General features: G+C 42.0%; 1 protein-coding gene across 5 annotated transcripts in view; it reads right to left on the bottom strand.

Annotated features, from left to right (window-relative positions):
- agrn (agrin) overlaps positions 1–16,899 on the bottom strand; it is a 226,242-nt gene extending 209,343 nt beyond the window's left edge. For 4 of the 5 annotated variants that reach the window (XM_044037208.1, XM_044037210.1, XM_044037211.1 and 1 more), the window contains exons 1-2: positions 16,481–16,899; positions 14,439–14,700 (exon numbers count right to left, since the gene is read on the bottom strand). In XM_044037208.1, the coding sequence (XP_043893143.1) occupies positions 14,439–14,700; positions 16,481–16,684 (466 nt within the window). In that variant the 5' untranslated portion in view covers positions 16,685–16,899. The remainder of the gene's footprint in view (positions 1–14,438; positions 14,701–16,480) is intronic. The other variant, XM_044037212.1, reaches the window with a different exon arrangement.
- Between the last annotated feature and the right edge of the window lie 1,134 nt (positions 16,900–18,033).

Here is an 18,033-nt window from a genome sequence, read left to right as displayed (position 1 = left end):
GACGGGGGAAATGGCCGTCGTCAGGTAAAATGACCCTTAATGCCTTCTGAATAGAGCGGCTAACTTTACACAGCCAGGTCATTAGGGAGACAAAAGGGCAGACCAAACAGCAGGAGAAGACCCCCGACCACAGCAACCACACCCCCTTTCCCCCAGTGAAAGAACTCCAGAGTAGCTTGGCTTTGCCCCGCAAATGTCATCACATCTCCCCATTACTCACACTTACACTCGAGTAAAGCAACAGAGCAGAACAGGTTACTGTCAAGCTGGAAAGGCATGAAGCAAGTGGATTAATCTGGAATGGAAATATTAACCAGGGTGTTTGCATTTGGCTGAAGTCATCTGAATGACTGAATGTGTGTTCAAACTGATAATCGACCTACGCAAACATCCTCCGCTGCCTTCTGGAAAAAGATGACACTCACTTCATCGAGTATGTTAACGATGTTTGCAGATGACTTTAGAGGCCAGGAGGAGACCTAAAGGACGAATGAACAGTGGAGATGGGTTCGTGTAAACTTCCCCCTGAAATGTTGCGCACAAAGGGCCCTGTACATAAACACGCACCAAAACACATACACACAGTCTTGCCCCACTTGACTACAAATGGTAAATAAACTTGGGGTCCAGACATCAAAGTGGTGTTTGTGCATGCAGACACTGAGCGACCACACAAGGCAAGTGTGTCTACACACTGATGAGCCCACAACAAAGGCAGCCAGGATAACAAAAAGCAAATCACTACACACACAAACAACTACAAATAACTCACAGCTATGCATACACATCCTTCCTCTGAGAACTTGCTGAAGGACTTCCATGTAGAGGCCTCAAATTATCATTCATAAGGAAAATCTATGTGAGAACAATTATTACGACGACCCCCAGTCTCTGACAATGTCGCATGACCAAGCACTTGGTCAATACCATAATGAAAGTTGAAGCTTAAAGTCACAGCTAAAAATTGCTTTTTCTTTGAGTTGAGCGCCTGTCAGATCTGGGGTCAGGTTACTTTGCCTTGCCGGCCAACAAAGGAAAGTGGAACAATACGGAGCAGCTCAAGCCCTGGCAGTGACTTCTGAAAGACTTGGTTCACTGAGGGCAGTACTTTCACCTCATTTAGGGTGAAATCCCCGTGAATAATCTCTCAACATGAGAACCTAGCTAACCCAGAGTGGGTAGGATGATGTGTGCTCAGATGAATGCATGTGTGTGGGTCTTTCTATATCACCCCACAGAGACCTACCATGGCCAAATCCACATTACTCCCTTCTTATTTAAAAATATAAATTCTGCTCCTGATCTACCTGCTATCTATACTACTCTGGTGTTTCAAACAGAGATGTTTGAAACGATTCTGGCTCAAGTTGTGTTTCAGTCTGGACAGACAGTAACAAAAGCCTTTGAAAATGATGACGCAATTACCAGCATTCACTTTCTGATTGATTCTTATCAGCCAAGACTCAAGTATCAGCTTTGAAGGAACAGCTCTGTAAATACTGATTACTTATTACTTTTCACCATTGTTGTTTTTCGTTAATAGTTCAATAGTACACCAGAACACTGATGTCTAAGTTTGCATGTGCGCTATAGAAACAAAAGACAGCAGAGACAACAGATCCCATAATAATCCCCATCCTTTCTTTCTTTCAGAACTATCTTTATGCTTTGATGAACAGGCTGCAACAAAACCCTGCATCATCTCTAAAGATACTAGGAGCCATCCTCCCTAATCCTTTCTTCTTCCAACAGTTCCTCCTGCCATGAACTTGAGGCCTCTGATCAAAAGCTTTGTATGACTAGGGGTCATTGTTTTCAAAATCTCTCAAACCTATTCAAACGTTTAAGTTGCCACTCATCTCGGAAGGTGAGAGAAGGAAAACGGAGTATGAGGACGGGTTAGGGTGTCCATTTAATTCTGATTTAACATCAGAGTTTTAATAGTTGGCCAAGATGGAAGACAGGTGGTTGGGAGGAGAGGGTTCAAAAAGACATGAAGCCAACAACAAAGGCTTCCCCCCCAGTCTTCTGCACCACACCAAAAGCTGGCCTCCAAGCCATTGTCAACACTGATCTAAAAAGGCAAATCTGTGGCCTGAGTGTGTATTCCACTATCACTTCCTCCAGAGATACAATTATTAGGCCCCAATCCCGACATGCTTTGTCTCCCTTTCAGTCTTTGAGAAAATGAGTGACCCTGACTAATAGTTTTTTCATCAACAGTCTCAAAGTTTCCTGTGGATGGAAAAAAAAATGTGTTTCTGCACATTTCAATTCAGCCAACCAGTAGTGGAGAGAAGCGAAATTAAAAAGCCATCTGCTTGCTCTCTGGAGGATTCATACTATGCTTTGGTGCTCTCCTTCATTCATATGTATAGACAAATCTACACAATACACACTGACACACAAAAATCAAGATGACGAGAATCATCACTCTCTGCACACATTCATTACTAAAGCTAAAATTGAGGGGCACTCTTGGGAAAAGGGCTTTTTAATCAGCATCAGAATCTATTGGTTATCCAGAGTGGAAGTGGAGGTGTTGAGGCGTTACACTCTATCATCATCTACTGGCTATTCTTCTCAGACCAACTATGTGATTTACATGGCAGATCTCATTTCAGCTTTCTTGAGAGTAGAGATGGCCAGGCTAAAGCGAGCAAATCCAAAACAATGGCTGTGACAGACTACAGGTAATGCACCGACTGTAAACCTACAGGCCAAATGCTTCCTGGGCCTCAGTCAGTATGTTTACATGACATTAGAAAAAAATGAATGAACTATCGTGTGAGCCCAACTACAACCATACATTTAAAATAATGTCAAATTACTACTGCATGTATCTTCAGTCAGATCACAGTCGGACTCAGTAAATGCACCACAGCTCGCTGGCTTAAACAGAAATGAGAGAAGAAGCTGGTACACTAAAGAACGAGACAACAGCGACAAAAACATGGCAAAAGTCTGGCCGGTACATTTTTTAGACTGACAAGGAGACTCTCAACATAAAGAGCTACAACCATAGGAATTGTACTGAGTGACTCGATGGTCACCCTTTCTAATTTTAGTGCATTACATGTCACAGCTGAGACCTTGGGAGAATAGATAGATCATTTACATAATATTAATTCCAGTGTAATTCCATTTCATCAAATGATTTCTCATTCAGCTCAACAACTGTACTGATTGAAATGCAACAATCCCACTTCTATGGTAGTTCTTGCAATCAGTAAGATTCACACTTTTCTCAGGTAAAACTAGAGCTCCCAGGAAATGTTGATGTAAAAGAAAGACAAGATTAAAAATTCATTGAGCAGCTGCTGACTTTTTCTGAAATTTAATAACTTGCTCTATATGCCTACAGAAAGCAAAACTGGAATGGAAGAACCAAAAAGTCTTATTCTCACACCAAATGAAGCAAACACCAAACCAAACATTTTCTTATATCGCAGATATATTGCAGTTGGGCCCAGAAAGGGATATAAAATGTCCACTTATATAGCATATATTATTTGTTCTGGAAAAAACTCAAATAAAAGATATTAACATATGTCTAATAAAATTATACATTTACATGCTATTTTGAAAATATGCTATGGTAAAAATGACTTTCAATAAACATGTTTTTCCCAGTGTAAATGCATCCCAACAAACGTCTTCATTAATTGGACTACTTACAAAGAATTAGTCTAAACAGCAATTACTATTCTGAGTTGGGTTTAATTTGTAGCACTTAATCAAATATGAGATGGTTTATGCGCGTGCATAGCCTGTCATTTGTGAGGGTGCATTCTGTCCACTTGAATCGGGGTTTGAAACGCAATGTCTGAATAACACCAGATTTTAGGCCAAATAATGCTTAAGTTAATTGATGATGCTGTCATGAAACATATGCCTGGTGACATTAAGAAATTACATGCAGTGGATGAGGCAGGAGACTGGCCGTGACATCAAACGCTTGTGTAACTTCAGTGTGTGGAGTTCATTATCAGAAGGGCTGTCTCCTAACAAGCACAGATGAAGTCCAGTAGCGCTTAGTTCAGTCTACTGTCGAGGAGGCTCCCTCCCTCAATCCTTTATTTCCTGTCTAACCAGACACCCATCTTCTAAAAAAACACAATGGAGGAGGAGGTGTGAGGGCGTTTGGCAACAACACTGAAGAGGAGGAAAAAGACAAAAAGTAGGAATAGGAGGTTCAAGTAGGGGAGAAGAGGGGAAAAAGAGAGAAATCGCCTTTCAATTCCTGTCATTGTCTAGATGTAAATTGGAGCTGATCAGGATTCCGCCAGCATCGCAACCAGCAAGTTCAATCTGCACAGACTGAACAGAGAAAGAGCGAGTCATACTGAGGGACAGAAAGAGGCATACATTGGACACAACAGCATAGTCAAAAGTGACTCTCATACACAAAGACATGCAAAACAAAAAAGCTCACAGGGGACAAAGGAAGAGATCTAGCTTGAGTGGGAGCAACAAACGCACCACTTTAGAACCAATACATCAATGAAACGAAGAGAAGGGTGGTGAATGTGAAACAAGAGCTCAAACATGACACATCGTTTCAATACATCAGATTTGTTAAGCTCAAATAATCATGGGCTGGCTATTTGACATTTATATTAGGATCAGCAAATATCATAATCATACGCTCATTATTGTAACAGTGATTATCATTAAACAATGGTGAGAAATGTCACCATAATGCTGTGTAGTTGTCTCAGTCGGAAAAGAACATGGATTCGTGCCTGATCCTCACTCTAGGATCGAGGATCAAGGGTTTCTCAGAGGGTGTGTGCGTCTGACCCTGATTCAACCCTTCAACCCACACTCCCTTTGCCCTCAGGTAATGGCTAACTGCAGGCTGAGCTGTTGCCTTTCACTCTTCCCTTGCTTTGCTGGAAAGAGTTGTCCAAGGGCTGAACAGACCTGCAGCAGCCTGAACTCTGACTGGACAAGAATGAGGCCAACAGGTGAAAAAGGAACCCCAGTGGGAAATATGTAACCAAGGCCTGATCAAGATCAATTGTGAGTATGGCAGAGAGGAAAAAGTGGATATTATCAGTGCAATGATGCCACAACATTTACATGTCCTATTTTCTTTTCATGATTTCTTCTAACGTGTAATTTGACGTTGTCTTTTATGTATGATTTAACAGTATTCAATCTAAACTACTATGATTCCCCACACAAATATTGGCTACATTAATCACTTCTGTCCAAACGTCACAAAGTTTGGCTTTAGCAACTTTGTGTTTTAAGAATCTTTCACTAAAATTCAAATATTTGAATCCAAGTTAGTAAATCAAACTATGCCAATTGTGTTTCTTTATGTGATAAACATCATGTTGCAATAACATTATACATAATCTCAATCTCAACAAAGATGCCACTTACTCTGTACACGGGATTGCCTTAGTTTCTGCTTAACATTCAACACAACTCACCGAGTGTGATACAGCTAATATATTTGTTTTACTCACAGAAAAACACTGCAGTGAACTTCTAACCAGGTAGGAGTTTGCCACATTGAGCAGAGACTAAAAACAAGATTTAACTATGATGCTTCATCTACACGGTGCAGATCTAAACTCTCTACATTCCACGCCTTCATCCATCCTACTCATAGATTTCCCTAACAGCCCTCTCAAACATGTCTGCTTCAAGTGCTCTTCCAGGGACTCTGCCCACTTATAGTACAGAGGGGAAAATGATCTCTCCCACATCCATGTTTTGTAGCTGTGGTTATAGTTATGTTATTCTAATGGTCACACGAGGATTAGGGGGTATTTCAAAATAGCTGACAAGGTTGTATGATATTATCAACATAGTGTCTGTGTAATGTAGTACAAGGGGCTTCAGACTGAATTGGACATACCCTCTGGTAACAGCCCAAAAGCTGTGACAGAACTTGTTCCCTTAGGCCAGACGTCTGAGGCACTTTATTTCTGCTGGAAAATGCTGCAAGCTGCCTCATGGCACTCTTCATGTCTGCTCCACTTTTTTTTGTGGGGCAGTTCTAGCACAGGGAATGGGGTAAGTAAAAGACAAGAAAGAGACAATGCTTTAAAACATTTTTGATCAGTGAGATGATACACTGTAGACTTAAACCCGTAGTTTTGACTGCAGTGTTTTGGTAATAAGTAGCTTTAATGTGGTTTTGTCTATGTAAAGAGCAGAGGTGCATGCGCTAAGACAGCAAGGGAAAGAGGTAATTCACGGAACACACAGAAGAATGAAAACATTGCCCCTCTTGGCATATGATCATTTCTTTGTGCTATTTTCTCACCTCATTATTGTATTCTAAACTTTAAATTCCCCTGCCGTGTGATTTACACTGCCTCTAACTTAAGCCACACTCGTACTTTCTTTTATTTTTGTTTACCTTTTCTTTTCCCTCTCCCTTTTTTTGTTACATTACCAGTCACACTTTCTTTAATGCAGACCTATTTCTTCTCTTTGTTGTTGCTCTCTATTCTTGAAATAGCAAAGAAAACATATCTACACTGTACACAATTCCCCCCAAAAAAGAAACGTGCAAAAGACACTGCATATTTGATAATGCATGAGCTGCAGGTTTTTAAATCTGAAATGAAATGAGCTATCCTACGCATGTATTGTATCTCATTGTGCTGTGCAGAGCCTCAACACAGGTCTTTGATTTTCCATCTCTGTGTTAGCCCCCGATCTACTGCACATTTTTTTCTTTTGCTTTGAAAGGCTGCCATTTAGTTGTTATTACAATACACATCAAAAGTACATACTACTGTAACAGATAATAGTCATATAACTTACTTTTGACACCATATAATTAGTAGAGTAATATTATTACTTTTTTAAAGGAGTAATATGTAAGAAGTAACTTATTGCACTTGTTGCAACAAATGTCCAACACTGTTTCTAAGTTGTAGTCACATTTTTGCTACAAGCTGGCAGTTGGCCTTTTGTTGTTAATAGAGAAATGGTTGGAGTAGTACTGCAGAACTTCCAGAAGCCCAAATCCCTTTGCGACACCGTCTCTTGTCTGTATATGCGGATTAGTACGGATTTCTGTGACTTTGGAGACATGATCATTGTTGAAAGCAATAACAATGCAAAGGGCTAGGTCAGATACAGGGACACATACCACATTATGTTTATTTCTCAGTCTGATGGAGAGGCGGTGGTGTCTGTGTCTACTTATGTGTGTGATCGTGTGTGTGTGTGTGTGTGTACAGACACACACTCAAGCTAGTGAGACATCCTGAGCCAGATATCTGTGTTTGCCTCTGAAAGCCATCACGTCCTTGCCATTGTTGGCTAAAACAACAGGGGCAGGCCGAGCGCCTCCCTCCAGTTAGAGAGATCTGTCAGCCTGGAGGGCGAGTGCAGAGAGGGAGAAAATGAGGGGAAAATTCCTGAGAGGTTTCATCTGTCAGTCCATCTGAAGTGGTTTGTCAGAAGGCACACATTTCCAAAATTCCATTATCATATAAAACAAAGGAAAGTCCAAAGTACTGATATTTCTTATTGATTTACCACAATCGTAGATTAATATCCTTGAAATACAGAAGATTTTAAGTAGATGTGAAGATCGTAAATGGAAAAATTTACTACAATTTACTACAATTTATTACAATTTGGATCTTTAACATACAAGTACCACCATGATCCTTTGACAAAAATTGGTTACAGTCCACTTCCATAAGTTCCCAAGGAGGCATATGGAATGCTGGTGACAGGTCTGCACAAACTGCACCTGGTTGTTAATACTATGACAGCTTTACAGGACAAGGGATTCCAGTCTAATTACAGGTGGAACTAGTGAACTGTAAGATGGGAACACTGGGAGGAGGAACATGATGACTGTGAGATTCCAGAAGAGTAAGGCCGGGAACAGCGAATCAGGTGGGGCAACAAAAAGAGTAAAGCATTACACATGTGGTAAAGGTAAGAGTGCACACATAAAACCCAAAATGACATGTCATATATCAGACCTGCATACCTGAACGATGCATCAGAGAAAGCCAACGAAAACAAGTCCACATGCACACACACACACACACAAACACGATGACAGAAAGACACATATGCAGATCACAATCGGAATGAAAAAGTATGACTGAAGATGACAAGTGAAAACTGGGAAAAAATGCAACATGTAATGGCAAACACAGACGGAAACATGATGGACAAATCACAAGGGAGAAGGGGTTGTTCATCCCTGCTTCACTGTGACAACTCATTGACAGAGAGATGGATGATGAGGGAGATAGGAAGTACCAGAGACTGGTTTGTTGTACCACAGGCAAAATAGCACAGAAAAAGACAGAAAAGCCCATGATGTGTCTGTGAACACGAGACCTCCAACTGTTAAGTCTCCACTACTTCCTGTATGCGCAGCATTGTAATGCAAATAGTGTTAAATCAGGCACACGTAGGATCTCATTCAATGTACAGGGGGAGCATACTCGATATAGTGTATTTGGTTTGTTAAGACAATAAGTAGAATTGCTGTTAGATGTATCATCAAGCGCATGCTCATAACCCTGCAGAGAGCGCTCACTGCGGCCCAACAGTGGGATGAACTGAAACACTGACTGTCCGTATCACTGTTCAACACCAGTTGCCAAATAATAATTTGGCTGAATGAAAGAAATATCCCTCCACTTCCATAGTCGGGTGTGAAGTTTTACCTGAAGATCTGAAACAATTATACTTACATTCAAGTATATGGATAACAATAATGTGTAACAGGTGCATACCACACAGGGAACATGATACATCAATTTACCAGACAACAATCAATATAGTAGGTGACAGAATGTTATCAACCTCGTTTTTTTATCCAATTGTGTAAACGTACAGTATATATTCTTGATTTATCCTACATACATAACTTACAGCTCTACAGAAAAGAACACTCTTCTTCACTTGTTTCGCAGTGATGTGAGCTGCTCTGGAGTGACAACGGAGCTAACCTAAATACAACTCACATCAGGGCTTCTGCTAACCCCCCGGGTGTCACACTAGAAGCCTTTCCTCTAAACCTGATGTTTTTGGCATATTGACAATAAGTAGTCACACTTGCCACAGCAGCTGCCCTGCTTCGGAAATGCAGTCTTGGAGCAGGAATTTTGTCACAGATCCAGATTCCCAGAGGGAACCCTGATCTCATGCAGACTGGTCCTCTGTGTCCTTTATGTCTGGGACAGAGGAGAGAGGTTTTACAGGTCACTGTACACCCAAGTCCCTGCCCAGAGCCTCCCACAGCAACTTCCCCGCTCCAAAGAAGATGAAGTAAAGGCAGGCTTAACTGGGACTTGACAGCAAAACAACATCTCTGCAATCAAAGTACTCACCAAGTGACCAGATGCATTTCACCTATGAAATAAATACTGGCGTAAATTGTATCTTTGACTGACTTTGAATGACTGCAGGTGAGTTGTTGGAGCCCTTGTATGAAGCAATTTAAGATATGCTCCTGCCGATGGCTACGTTCTGCATGAATTTTCAAATGAGGAGCATTAAGTTATTTCAAATGTTGCCTTGGGGTAATAAGCTAAGAAGTACAGGAAAGTTTGGAGTTTTTCCAAAGACAGTGTGCGAGCTTTACAAATCAAGGGAATAAGTTATACGATACTACTTATATTTTGCATTTATGGACTAATACAGTATTGTGTGAGAGTCTCAGGGCAGCACCAACTAGATTGTTATTATGTCAAATGGTCAAATTCTGTGACAATTGGCATTTGGATTGATGGAACTGAAAGTTGGTCTTACATATTAGCGAGCTGTCAACATGTGTATGTAATGCAAACTTAATGCTGGCCCAGGACTTTTTCACAGTACAAATGTAGTTGTCCATTTCATACAATATACATTATGTCTGGACGGTTTGATGTCTTACTCGGGGGACGTTAACATCTGAAGAAACAGGCATGTCTGTACATGTGGGTGTCATGGCTTCTTATCAATACCATCATAGATTTGTATCAGCATAACAAAGATACACTCCTGGTTCACACTGGGTTACGAGTCAAGGTGAACGGACCGTGGTTAAGTGGTCTGGTCCTCCCTTGCCTGCTTCCATCTTTCATGACTTTTTCATTTTGGAGTCCTTTATTGCTATGCCAAGCAGGTTCTCTGCTCCTGCATTTTTAATTAAAATCTAAAAAAAGTGCAATAACTCTGAAGACTCTGCCAGCAGGCAAACCGGTCCATTGGTCCTTGTTCCTCCCTTCAAGCCTTTGTTACCTATTTTCATCATAACCTTCCATTAAGCCTTTCTGTTTGTCCTATTCTCTTCACTCCACTGCATAAATACTTTGAAATAAACCACACTGGGTCCAGAGATTAAGTAAGGGAGCACAATTGTAGAATAGCTCTACACCAAGTGATTGAACCTTAACTCTTAGACTTTCCCTTAATCCAATCCAAGGTCCCCAGGAAAAGTCCAATCTTCAAAGTAAGTCTTCTTGACTTCCCATGACTCCCTGAAGACAAAACCGGACTGGATAAATACCCCAGTGCACAATAAAAATAATCTCCATCTTCCTTTTGGAATTACCCACAGGCCTTTTTATATACAGGGAAGTCAGATATATTGCAGGGTCGTCATGTTTCACTACATTGATGTTCTAGTCAGTCTCTAGGGTTTCTAGGTAAGATTAAAACACATGAGCAGGTGCTCATGTAAAAGCATGATATCTAAATTATAAGGCACAAAACGTAGTCCACAGTATTTCCTTTATAGTGTTTTAGAGCAGAGTTGGCTGACTTTAACTCAAACTACCTCCACTGAACTGTGAGGCAATTTTGTAGTCAACTTTTATAAATAAAGTTAACCTTAAAAGAAATCAAGCGGAGGCGCAAAATCAGATAACATAACATATATAATTCATGAGAATGGCCTCTGTATAGACCGTCGTATAGTACATAAACTTATCTTTAGGACCACAGCAATGTTGCTCATATGAGTTTTGCTGTGAACTCAAGTGTGAACTGACCCCTAGTTTTGTTCCCCCTCCTTCTTTTTGCTCCATTCTATCATTTCTTCCCACAATTCTAAGAAGGTGGGGAGGGAGGAGACAGTCAGGTAGGAGCTTGCATAGGTTAGGTATTCCAGTCGATTACGGGCCTCCTCCTTGCACAAACAGTGGGAAAAAATCTCAGAGTTTTCCACAAGGCCAGGGCTCACTTGGAGGGGGGGGGGTTCAAACAGTCAACCCACATCCCACCCACCCCGAGGAGCATTCCGCAGGACTGTCTGCTCGCCCATCATTAAGCAAGACCACCTGCTGGCAAATCAAGACCCCCATCATGTTCTCAGCAAGCCTGACTAACCCCATTACCAGTGCACCTCTGGACTGCTGTACACACAGATCATAAAGAGTTGGTGGTATGTTGAGCAATAAATGCTGCTCATTAACATCCCTCAAAGATTTCTGATAGTCCAACAAGTGAGGCACAATGGATGCCCTCACCATTGCATCTTTAAATGGACAAAAGAAAATATGTTTGATGCAGCTGTTGCACTGATTTCTGACCAGCTCAGCTCAAAAGAGACAGATTTAAAAAAGAAAGGAGAGGAGGAGATCAAGATGGAGGGAAGAAACAGCTCTTTGTTACTGTTTTTCATCAAGGCCTTGAGGGAAAGACTCTGGCATCAAGTCATCAAGAGCTGAAACAAATGCAGCTGATAAGATCTTCCCCTGTATGCTCAACACTTCTCCATCAAGAGGGCTTCCTCTCTTCCAAATCCCAAACACCTTAGTCTACTCTCTTTTTTTTCATGTTCACTGCAGAAAAAAGAAAACAGACAGCACTGCCCATGCACTCGTCTAGCCTGTTTACAAAATCTGGAGAACAAGGCATCCTATTGTGATTTGAATTATCCCTTTCATCTACTTTCAAAAATCCACAACTTCATTTTTGTTTCCAAAGATTATGCAACTGATTCTGTCTGACAAACTTACTGTATGTGTCAACTCTCAGCACAGCAAAACCAACGCCAGTTACATTTTTCCCAGCAAAAGCTGGAGGACCATACAAACACATTCAGTGCCAAAGGTCATCTGCTTTTCTGTACTGGAAAGAGCCTGAAAACACTATTTATGGAACATGGGTTCCAGAGAGTGAAAATATCAACATGTCACATGTATGCAATCAATACTCCACTATGGGAAAAATATGATATCATAGCCCCATCTCCCTTTTACTCTTGCACTGGCTGTCTTTGTCGTTACTGGCGAGGTACCGGAACCCCATTGCGCCCTGGTCACAGATAAATGCTGTCCACTGCCCCTGCGCCCAGTTTGTGTGTGTTCACTATTGGTGTGTCAAAAAGGATGGATTAAATATAGATTATGGATTAAAAGTCAAATTCCCTAATTCACATGATTCTAATTCTATTGCTTTTTCAACCCGAAACACCAGTGATGGAGTCAGTAAGCATAGATAAGGCATAAGGAAACAGGAAGTGGGCCATTCATTTTCACAATAAATATGGCATATGACATTTTATGGACTGTTGAGCACCACAGTCTATCATCTGCGGCCTCATGAGTGGCCCTGAAGTGCCACTGCACAGCCCGAAGAGTACAAGCGTAGAAAGCCCCAATCTTAACTCAAACAAATATTCCACAGCAAACACAAAATCCAACACAGCATATGTTCCGACATGCAAAACAAAACATCCTTGTTTTTTTTCTTCGTACAACATCACTCATCTAATTTTCTTCAGTTCTGGGTTCTTCTCAAAGCTCTCAATGGCAAGGAGCTCACACAAAGCCTTTCTTCTTCCACCTCAAACAATGTGCCTCCCCACCAAGCTCTTTGCCAGGCATTCCTGAGTCTATCCCAGCTATCGAAAATGTCAAGAATGAGGAGAAAGCAGAGGTGGATACAATGAGAACTGCGACAGGTAGAGTCTTGTCCTGTTGCACTGACATCCCACAGTCGCCGGGGGTAGTGGTTGCATAGAACGGATGGGATAGGACTTGACTCTCTTAATTAAAACTCTGCATGGGAACAAGCCTTAAAGCTCAGGCATGGCAGCTAATAATCAGTGCAGATGTCAACCCCCACACCCCCAACAAATACAGATTTTGTGGTGGGATCTACACCTGACAATTGTCGCATGGTCATAAGGAAATGTGCAACATTTTCACACATCTTTAAGCCACAGCTCTGTCTAACTTTTCCCCGATGACTTCTTGAAACATTTCCTAACGGCTACTCCTTGAACTGCAAGGTGATATGAGAAAATCAGGTTATGAAAAGTAAATCCTCTTCAAATACAAAGCCCTGAAACAAAAAGGGCAAATTCTAGACACTTTATCAGGGCCAAGAAACTCCCTTTTCCACAAGAAGATTCTAAAAAGAAGAAAAGGGGCCTGAATGAAAAGGTTAGCAGTGCAGTGTTTCGTGCCCGGACAGACAAACAGAAGAAGTTTTATGTGTGTGCCAAATGCAACTTAACACTGCAAACAAGCGCCATCCATTGGAACATCCTGCCACCCAGAACTATTCCAAGGAATGTACCCAGAATATAGACCCGACAGTTCTGAAAGCATACAGCATGGTGATTCGTGCTCCAATTCATTTCCCCTGGTGCTCCCAGCCAATCTTAAGTGTTGGATCCGAACTTTGAACAGCTGCCAACATTGTCAAGCACCAGTAAAAAGTGAGACAGCAGTGAGCTTTCTGCTCTCTGCTTGCTGACATGGGGGCACAGGCCGGTACAGTCTCACCGTCATGGTGGATGCTGAGATTTATTAGTCATGGCTGCATGGTTTGCCTCATAAGAGCCTGACAAATTTACTTTACAATCAAAAATTAACTCAGGAGAATATATTATTCATGCTGGAGTAATAGCAAGAAATCAATAGACAAAGCAAACATAATCTCATCTGCACTTTTTGTTTCTTAAACTGATAAAACCTTGTAAAAAAAGCGAGTCTGTGTGTTACATACTATAAATGTGAGTGAGAAGACGATTCAACTATGACTTAATGAAAAGGCCCAGCTATGGGGTGCAAAGGTTGGGAATCATCGCTTAACCACTCAACCAGTCCTGACGGTGTTTATCAGGCACCTCAAGGCTTTGCTGGGAAAAAGCTGGAGCCTCACCATGGCAACAAAGCTCCTAAAATGACTCAGGTGTCCTGGTTTCATACGGTTCTGGGAAACTTTGACGCTGTGTGCCTAAGGCTATGTAATTTCAGCAGCCACCAGTGTATGAAATCGTTGCCTCTAACAGTAACTTTCAAATACTGTGAGTCTTCAAACTGCAGCATTAACCATATAAATATAACACAAATAAGAATATGTAAGCCCTGATAAGCTTACACGTTAGCTTCCATACATGTTTATCCTTCCAACACTATAATCATGCATGCCCCAACTCATATAGAACGGGATTTCTGACTTATTCCATTTACAATACACAGGGTCCTTACCTTCTACACAGTGCTCCACGTCCTCCAGGTTGCGCAGGGTAATCCTCATCAGGCTTGAGTTGAGCATAAGTTCGTTCTTGTGTTCTGGTCCCATGGACTCCGGGGCAGTGTTGAGAAAGAATATGCGAGTGTCACCTGTGGCCACCTGGTTGTCGCAGATACTCGGGTTGCCAAAGCCGCCGATCATCAACTTGTTTCCACCGTCCAGGAGGATTTCACGATTAACATTGGTCTTGCCTTTCAAGTAGCGCCACACCCTTACCTATAAATGAACAAAAAGGCAGAGAATACTGTACTTAGCACTGTGTTAAAACAGTCATAGGTACACGTACACAGAGCTGCTTTGGGAAATCTGAACCAGAGTATACGACAAATGTCATTTACACATGCAAAAGAAATATCCACTGACATTATGGGCAATAACAGTAATTCTTAAGAGATTCTTTCACACAATAAAAATCTAAATCCCTGGAACTAAACCTAAAGACTCAATGTACATCACAGGTTGTGCAGCAGAGACTATGCACAGTCACCAGTTGCCTCTTCCGCTCCCAAGTTAGCTGTTTTGTCTCATTTCAGCACTTGTGGTGGTGGTTTCTGTTTCCACTGTGAGAGCTGTGTACCTTCAATCTACTCCATTCATTCACCAGGAGACAGGAAGCCAGTGGGCAACTAGTTTACTTTGACAGATTATAGAGTGGCGCACCACAAGTCCATGATTGTGCAAACGTTAGTTTCTCAATGAACCGATGTGGAATGAGGGCAGGATGGAGACGCTTTCTAAAAATGTGTGCAGATGTTTATTTCTCCAGCATGTGCTGTTGTTTTATCCATCAACTTAAGGGATACATATGTAGAGATTGTGAATTAACAGTTTCAGGTGTATAATGTACTGGAGCCGTCCTAGTGACTAACGGCAGTGCAATGCACGCCTGCACATCTTTATTGTGTGCAGTACCTGTCAGTGCTCTCTGTTGAGAGACATTGTGTCTTATAATGTCTGAAATAAAACACCATGAATATTGTTCTGGGTGATTTAAATATTTCTTTGGAACATTGTGGAGATATTTTACATAAACCTGTCCAACTGCTTATTAGGACAAATATCTAAATCAGCCAATTATATGGCACATGCATTTGGGCATGTAGACATGGCCAAGATGGCCATGAAGATTTTGGTGATTTCAATCATGGCATAGTTGCTGGTCTGGGTATTTCAGGAACTACTGAGATTGAGCACAACCATTTCTAGGGTTCACTGAGTCCAAAAAAGAGCAAATATGCAGTGAGCGGCAGTTCTCTGGGCAAAAATGACTTGTTGATACTAGAGGTGAAAGGAGAACGGGCAGACTGTAACTCAAATAAACACTTACAGTCAAGGTATGGCAATGGCCATGTTACACAGCCTGTCAACACAGCAGCCACTTTAATACACACAAATAACACACAAAAGAAGTGGCTGGTGAGAGTATTATGACCACCATGGGCATCGCTGTTACAGCCACAAAACATAAACTACTCTAAGCCCTTAAAGGACTCTTAACTTATTTCATTAACAGTCACTGGCAAATGAAAAGTTGCATAATTTCACCATTTATGTCTACAAGTCATGTGAGAACTACAGCCAGGGTCCAGAGAGAGGGACCAGTTTCCTGCTGCAACATGTTTGGGATGATTACATGCTCGGTTAGCCCTCCCCTAGCTGTGTAATTGGTAAGTGGAAATAAAAAAAACACACATCATCCATCTATTTCTGAAAGCAGAGTGGATTCACTCTCAGTGTCCATGTAACCGCTGCCAAACGCTTCTGGATGAATGAGTTTGTCAAAATGTTTTTTCAGACAAGCTGATTGTGTGGAAGCTTTTGAGTAGAGTAGACAATACTACTAACAAAACTAGGTGACAACAGCTGCCCTCGGATGCACGAGAGTAGATGCGTTTAAATGGGAAAAGTGCACGTTTAACTTGTTTCCGAGTAAGAAGAAGCAGGTGTCCCATCTACGCGTTGGAGCAACGCGCGTGGTTCACTGGGAAACACTTACCTTGCAGGAGTAGGTATTGTGCACCGGGTCCATGTTGATGATTTCGTCCACGGTGCCGGTCAGGACGATGTTAGCCTCCTCCTCTCTGTCCTCCAACTCTCTCTCCGGGCAACTAGCGGAGCAGCGCTGCAGCAGAGCCACGAGCAGCCCCGCCAGCAGGAGCAGCGCTGTCCGGCCGGCCCGGACTGTCCGATGGGAACCCATGACCACAAAAAGTAAACTTTCCTACAATTAAATCTTCACAAACTCCAGACTCTTTCCGAATATATATATCTATATTTCGGGGTTTTTTTGCACCTTCCCACAACTTCCCTACTAACGACCAGTGCCTCTTTCACTCTGCTGCCCTGTTCCCTGCATCCGCAACCCGGGTTGAAAATCCCTCTCTGCCGCCGCCGCCGGCTGGGAGACCAGGAGGGACGAGTGGGAGGAGGAGGAGGAAGGAGGAGGAGGAGTAGGAGGAAGGGAGCTCTCTCTGCAGGAATGCAACTGCACGTCTCTCTCCCCCTCTCTTGTCCCCTCTCACACACGCACACACTCACGCTCCAGGATTTGCATGCAATCTGAATTGCTGATCCCACAAGTGAGTGTGAGGTGGGTGGTGGTGGTGGAGGTGGTGGTGGTGCCGTTTGTCTGTCGAGTGTCTGTCCGACGACGCCCCCAGTCGGACACACAGTGTCCCTACTTCTCCTCCAGTCATCATCAGTAGCAGCAGCAGCCCCCAGACCCTGAAACAAACAGGGATTAACTTCAGCTATTCTTCCCAAAATAACATGTACAAAAATGATCCAGTTACCAACATAGATCTTCCGACAATGGCAATTCACATGTTCATACCTATTCAAACTGATATTAGGTGTAACACGGGATCATACAATAGTATGCACACGTTTGTTCAGTGCAAGTGTGTTGCTGTTGTTTTGTCAGCTTGAAAAAGTGGGTCAAATTTAAACAATTCAGAAACACAGCCACGCGTCCTGACCCACTCACTCCTACTCTATATATTATATCAATACTTTTATTAAATGTAAAGGAGTTGGGCTTGAGAAGGTCGCTGGTTCAACAGGCCAAAGGCTGGGGTGCCCCTGAGGAAGGCATCCAATTCTCCATTGCTCCCAGGGCGCAAATAAGTGCTGCTCACTGCTCTTGTGCCCGGCTTGTGTGTGTTCTACTGGTGTGTAATAAGGATGGGTTAAATGCAGAGGATACATCCACTATCACTATTTGGTGTGTGTGCAAAAGAATGAATACATCGATTCAAATTATGCCTTTAAAAAACACTTTCTAGATTCTTTCTTTTTTTTATCTTCTTTAATCTTTGTGCAGCATATAGTCTGACACAGCAGTGAGGAATGACTTGTTAGATACAGGTCCTCTTCGGGTTTTGTTTTCTAATCCTGATCCGGGTTCTAAGATTAATATGATTTTGGCTACAATTGCATGGAAGACAGGAAGTAGCATGTCAATGTTTACAGCTTATTTCACTGCCCTCTAAATAGGTATGCATCTTAAAATCAGTATTGAATTTGAGACAGTATAAAAACTGAACTATA

Source organism: Solea senegalensis, linkage group LG11, assembly GCF_019176455.1.
Source record: "Solea senegalensis isolate Sse05_10M linkage group LG11, IFAPA_SoseM_1, whole genome shotgun sequence".
Classification (NCBI taxonomy): Eukaryota; Metazoa; Chordata; class Actinopteri; order Pleuronectiformes; family Soleidae; genus Solea; species Solea senegalensis.
The sequence above is the reverse complement of the archived record's forward strand: the minus strand, read 5'-3'. Positions and strand labels throughout refer to the sequence as shown.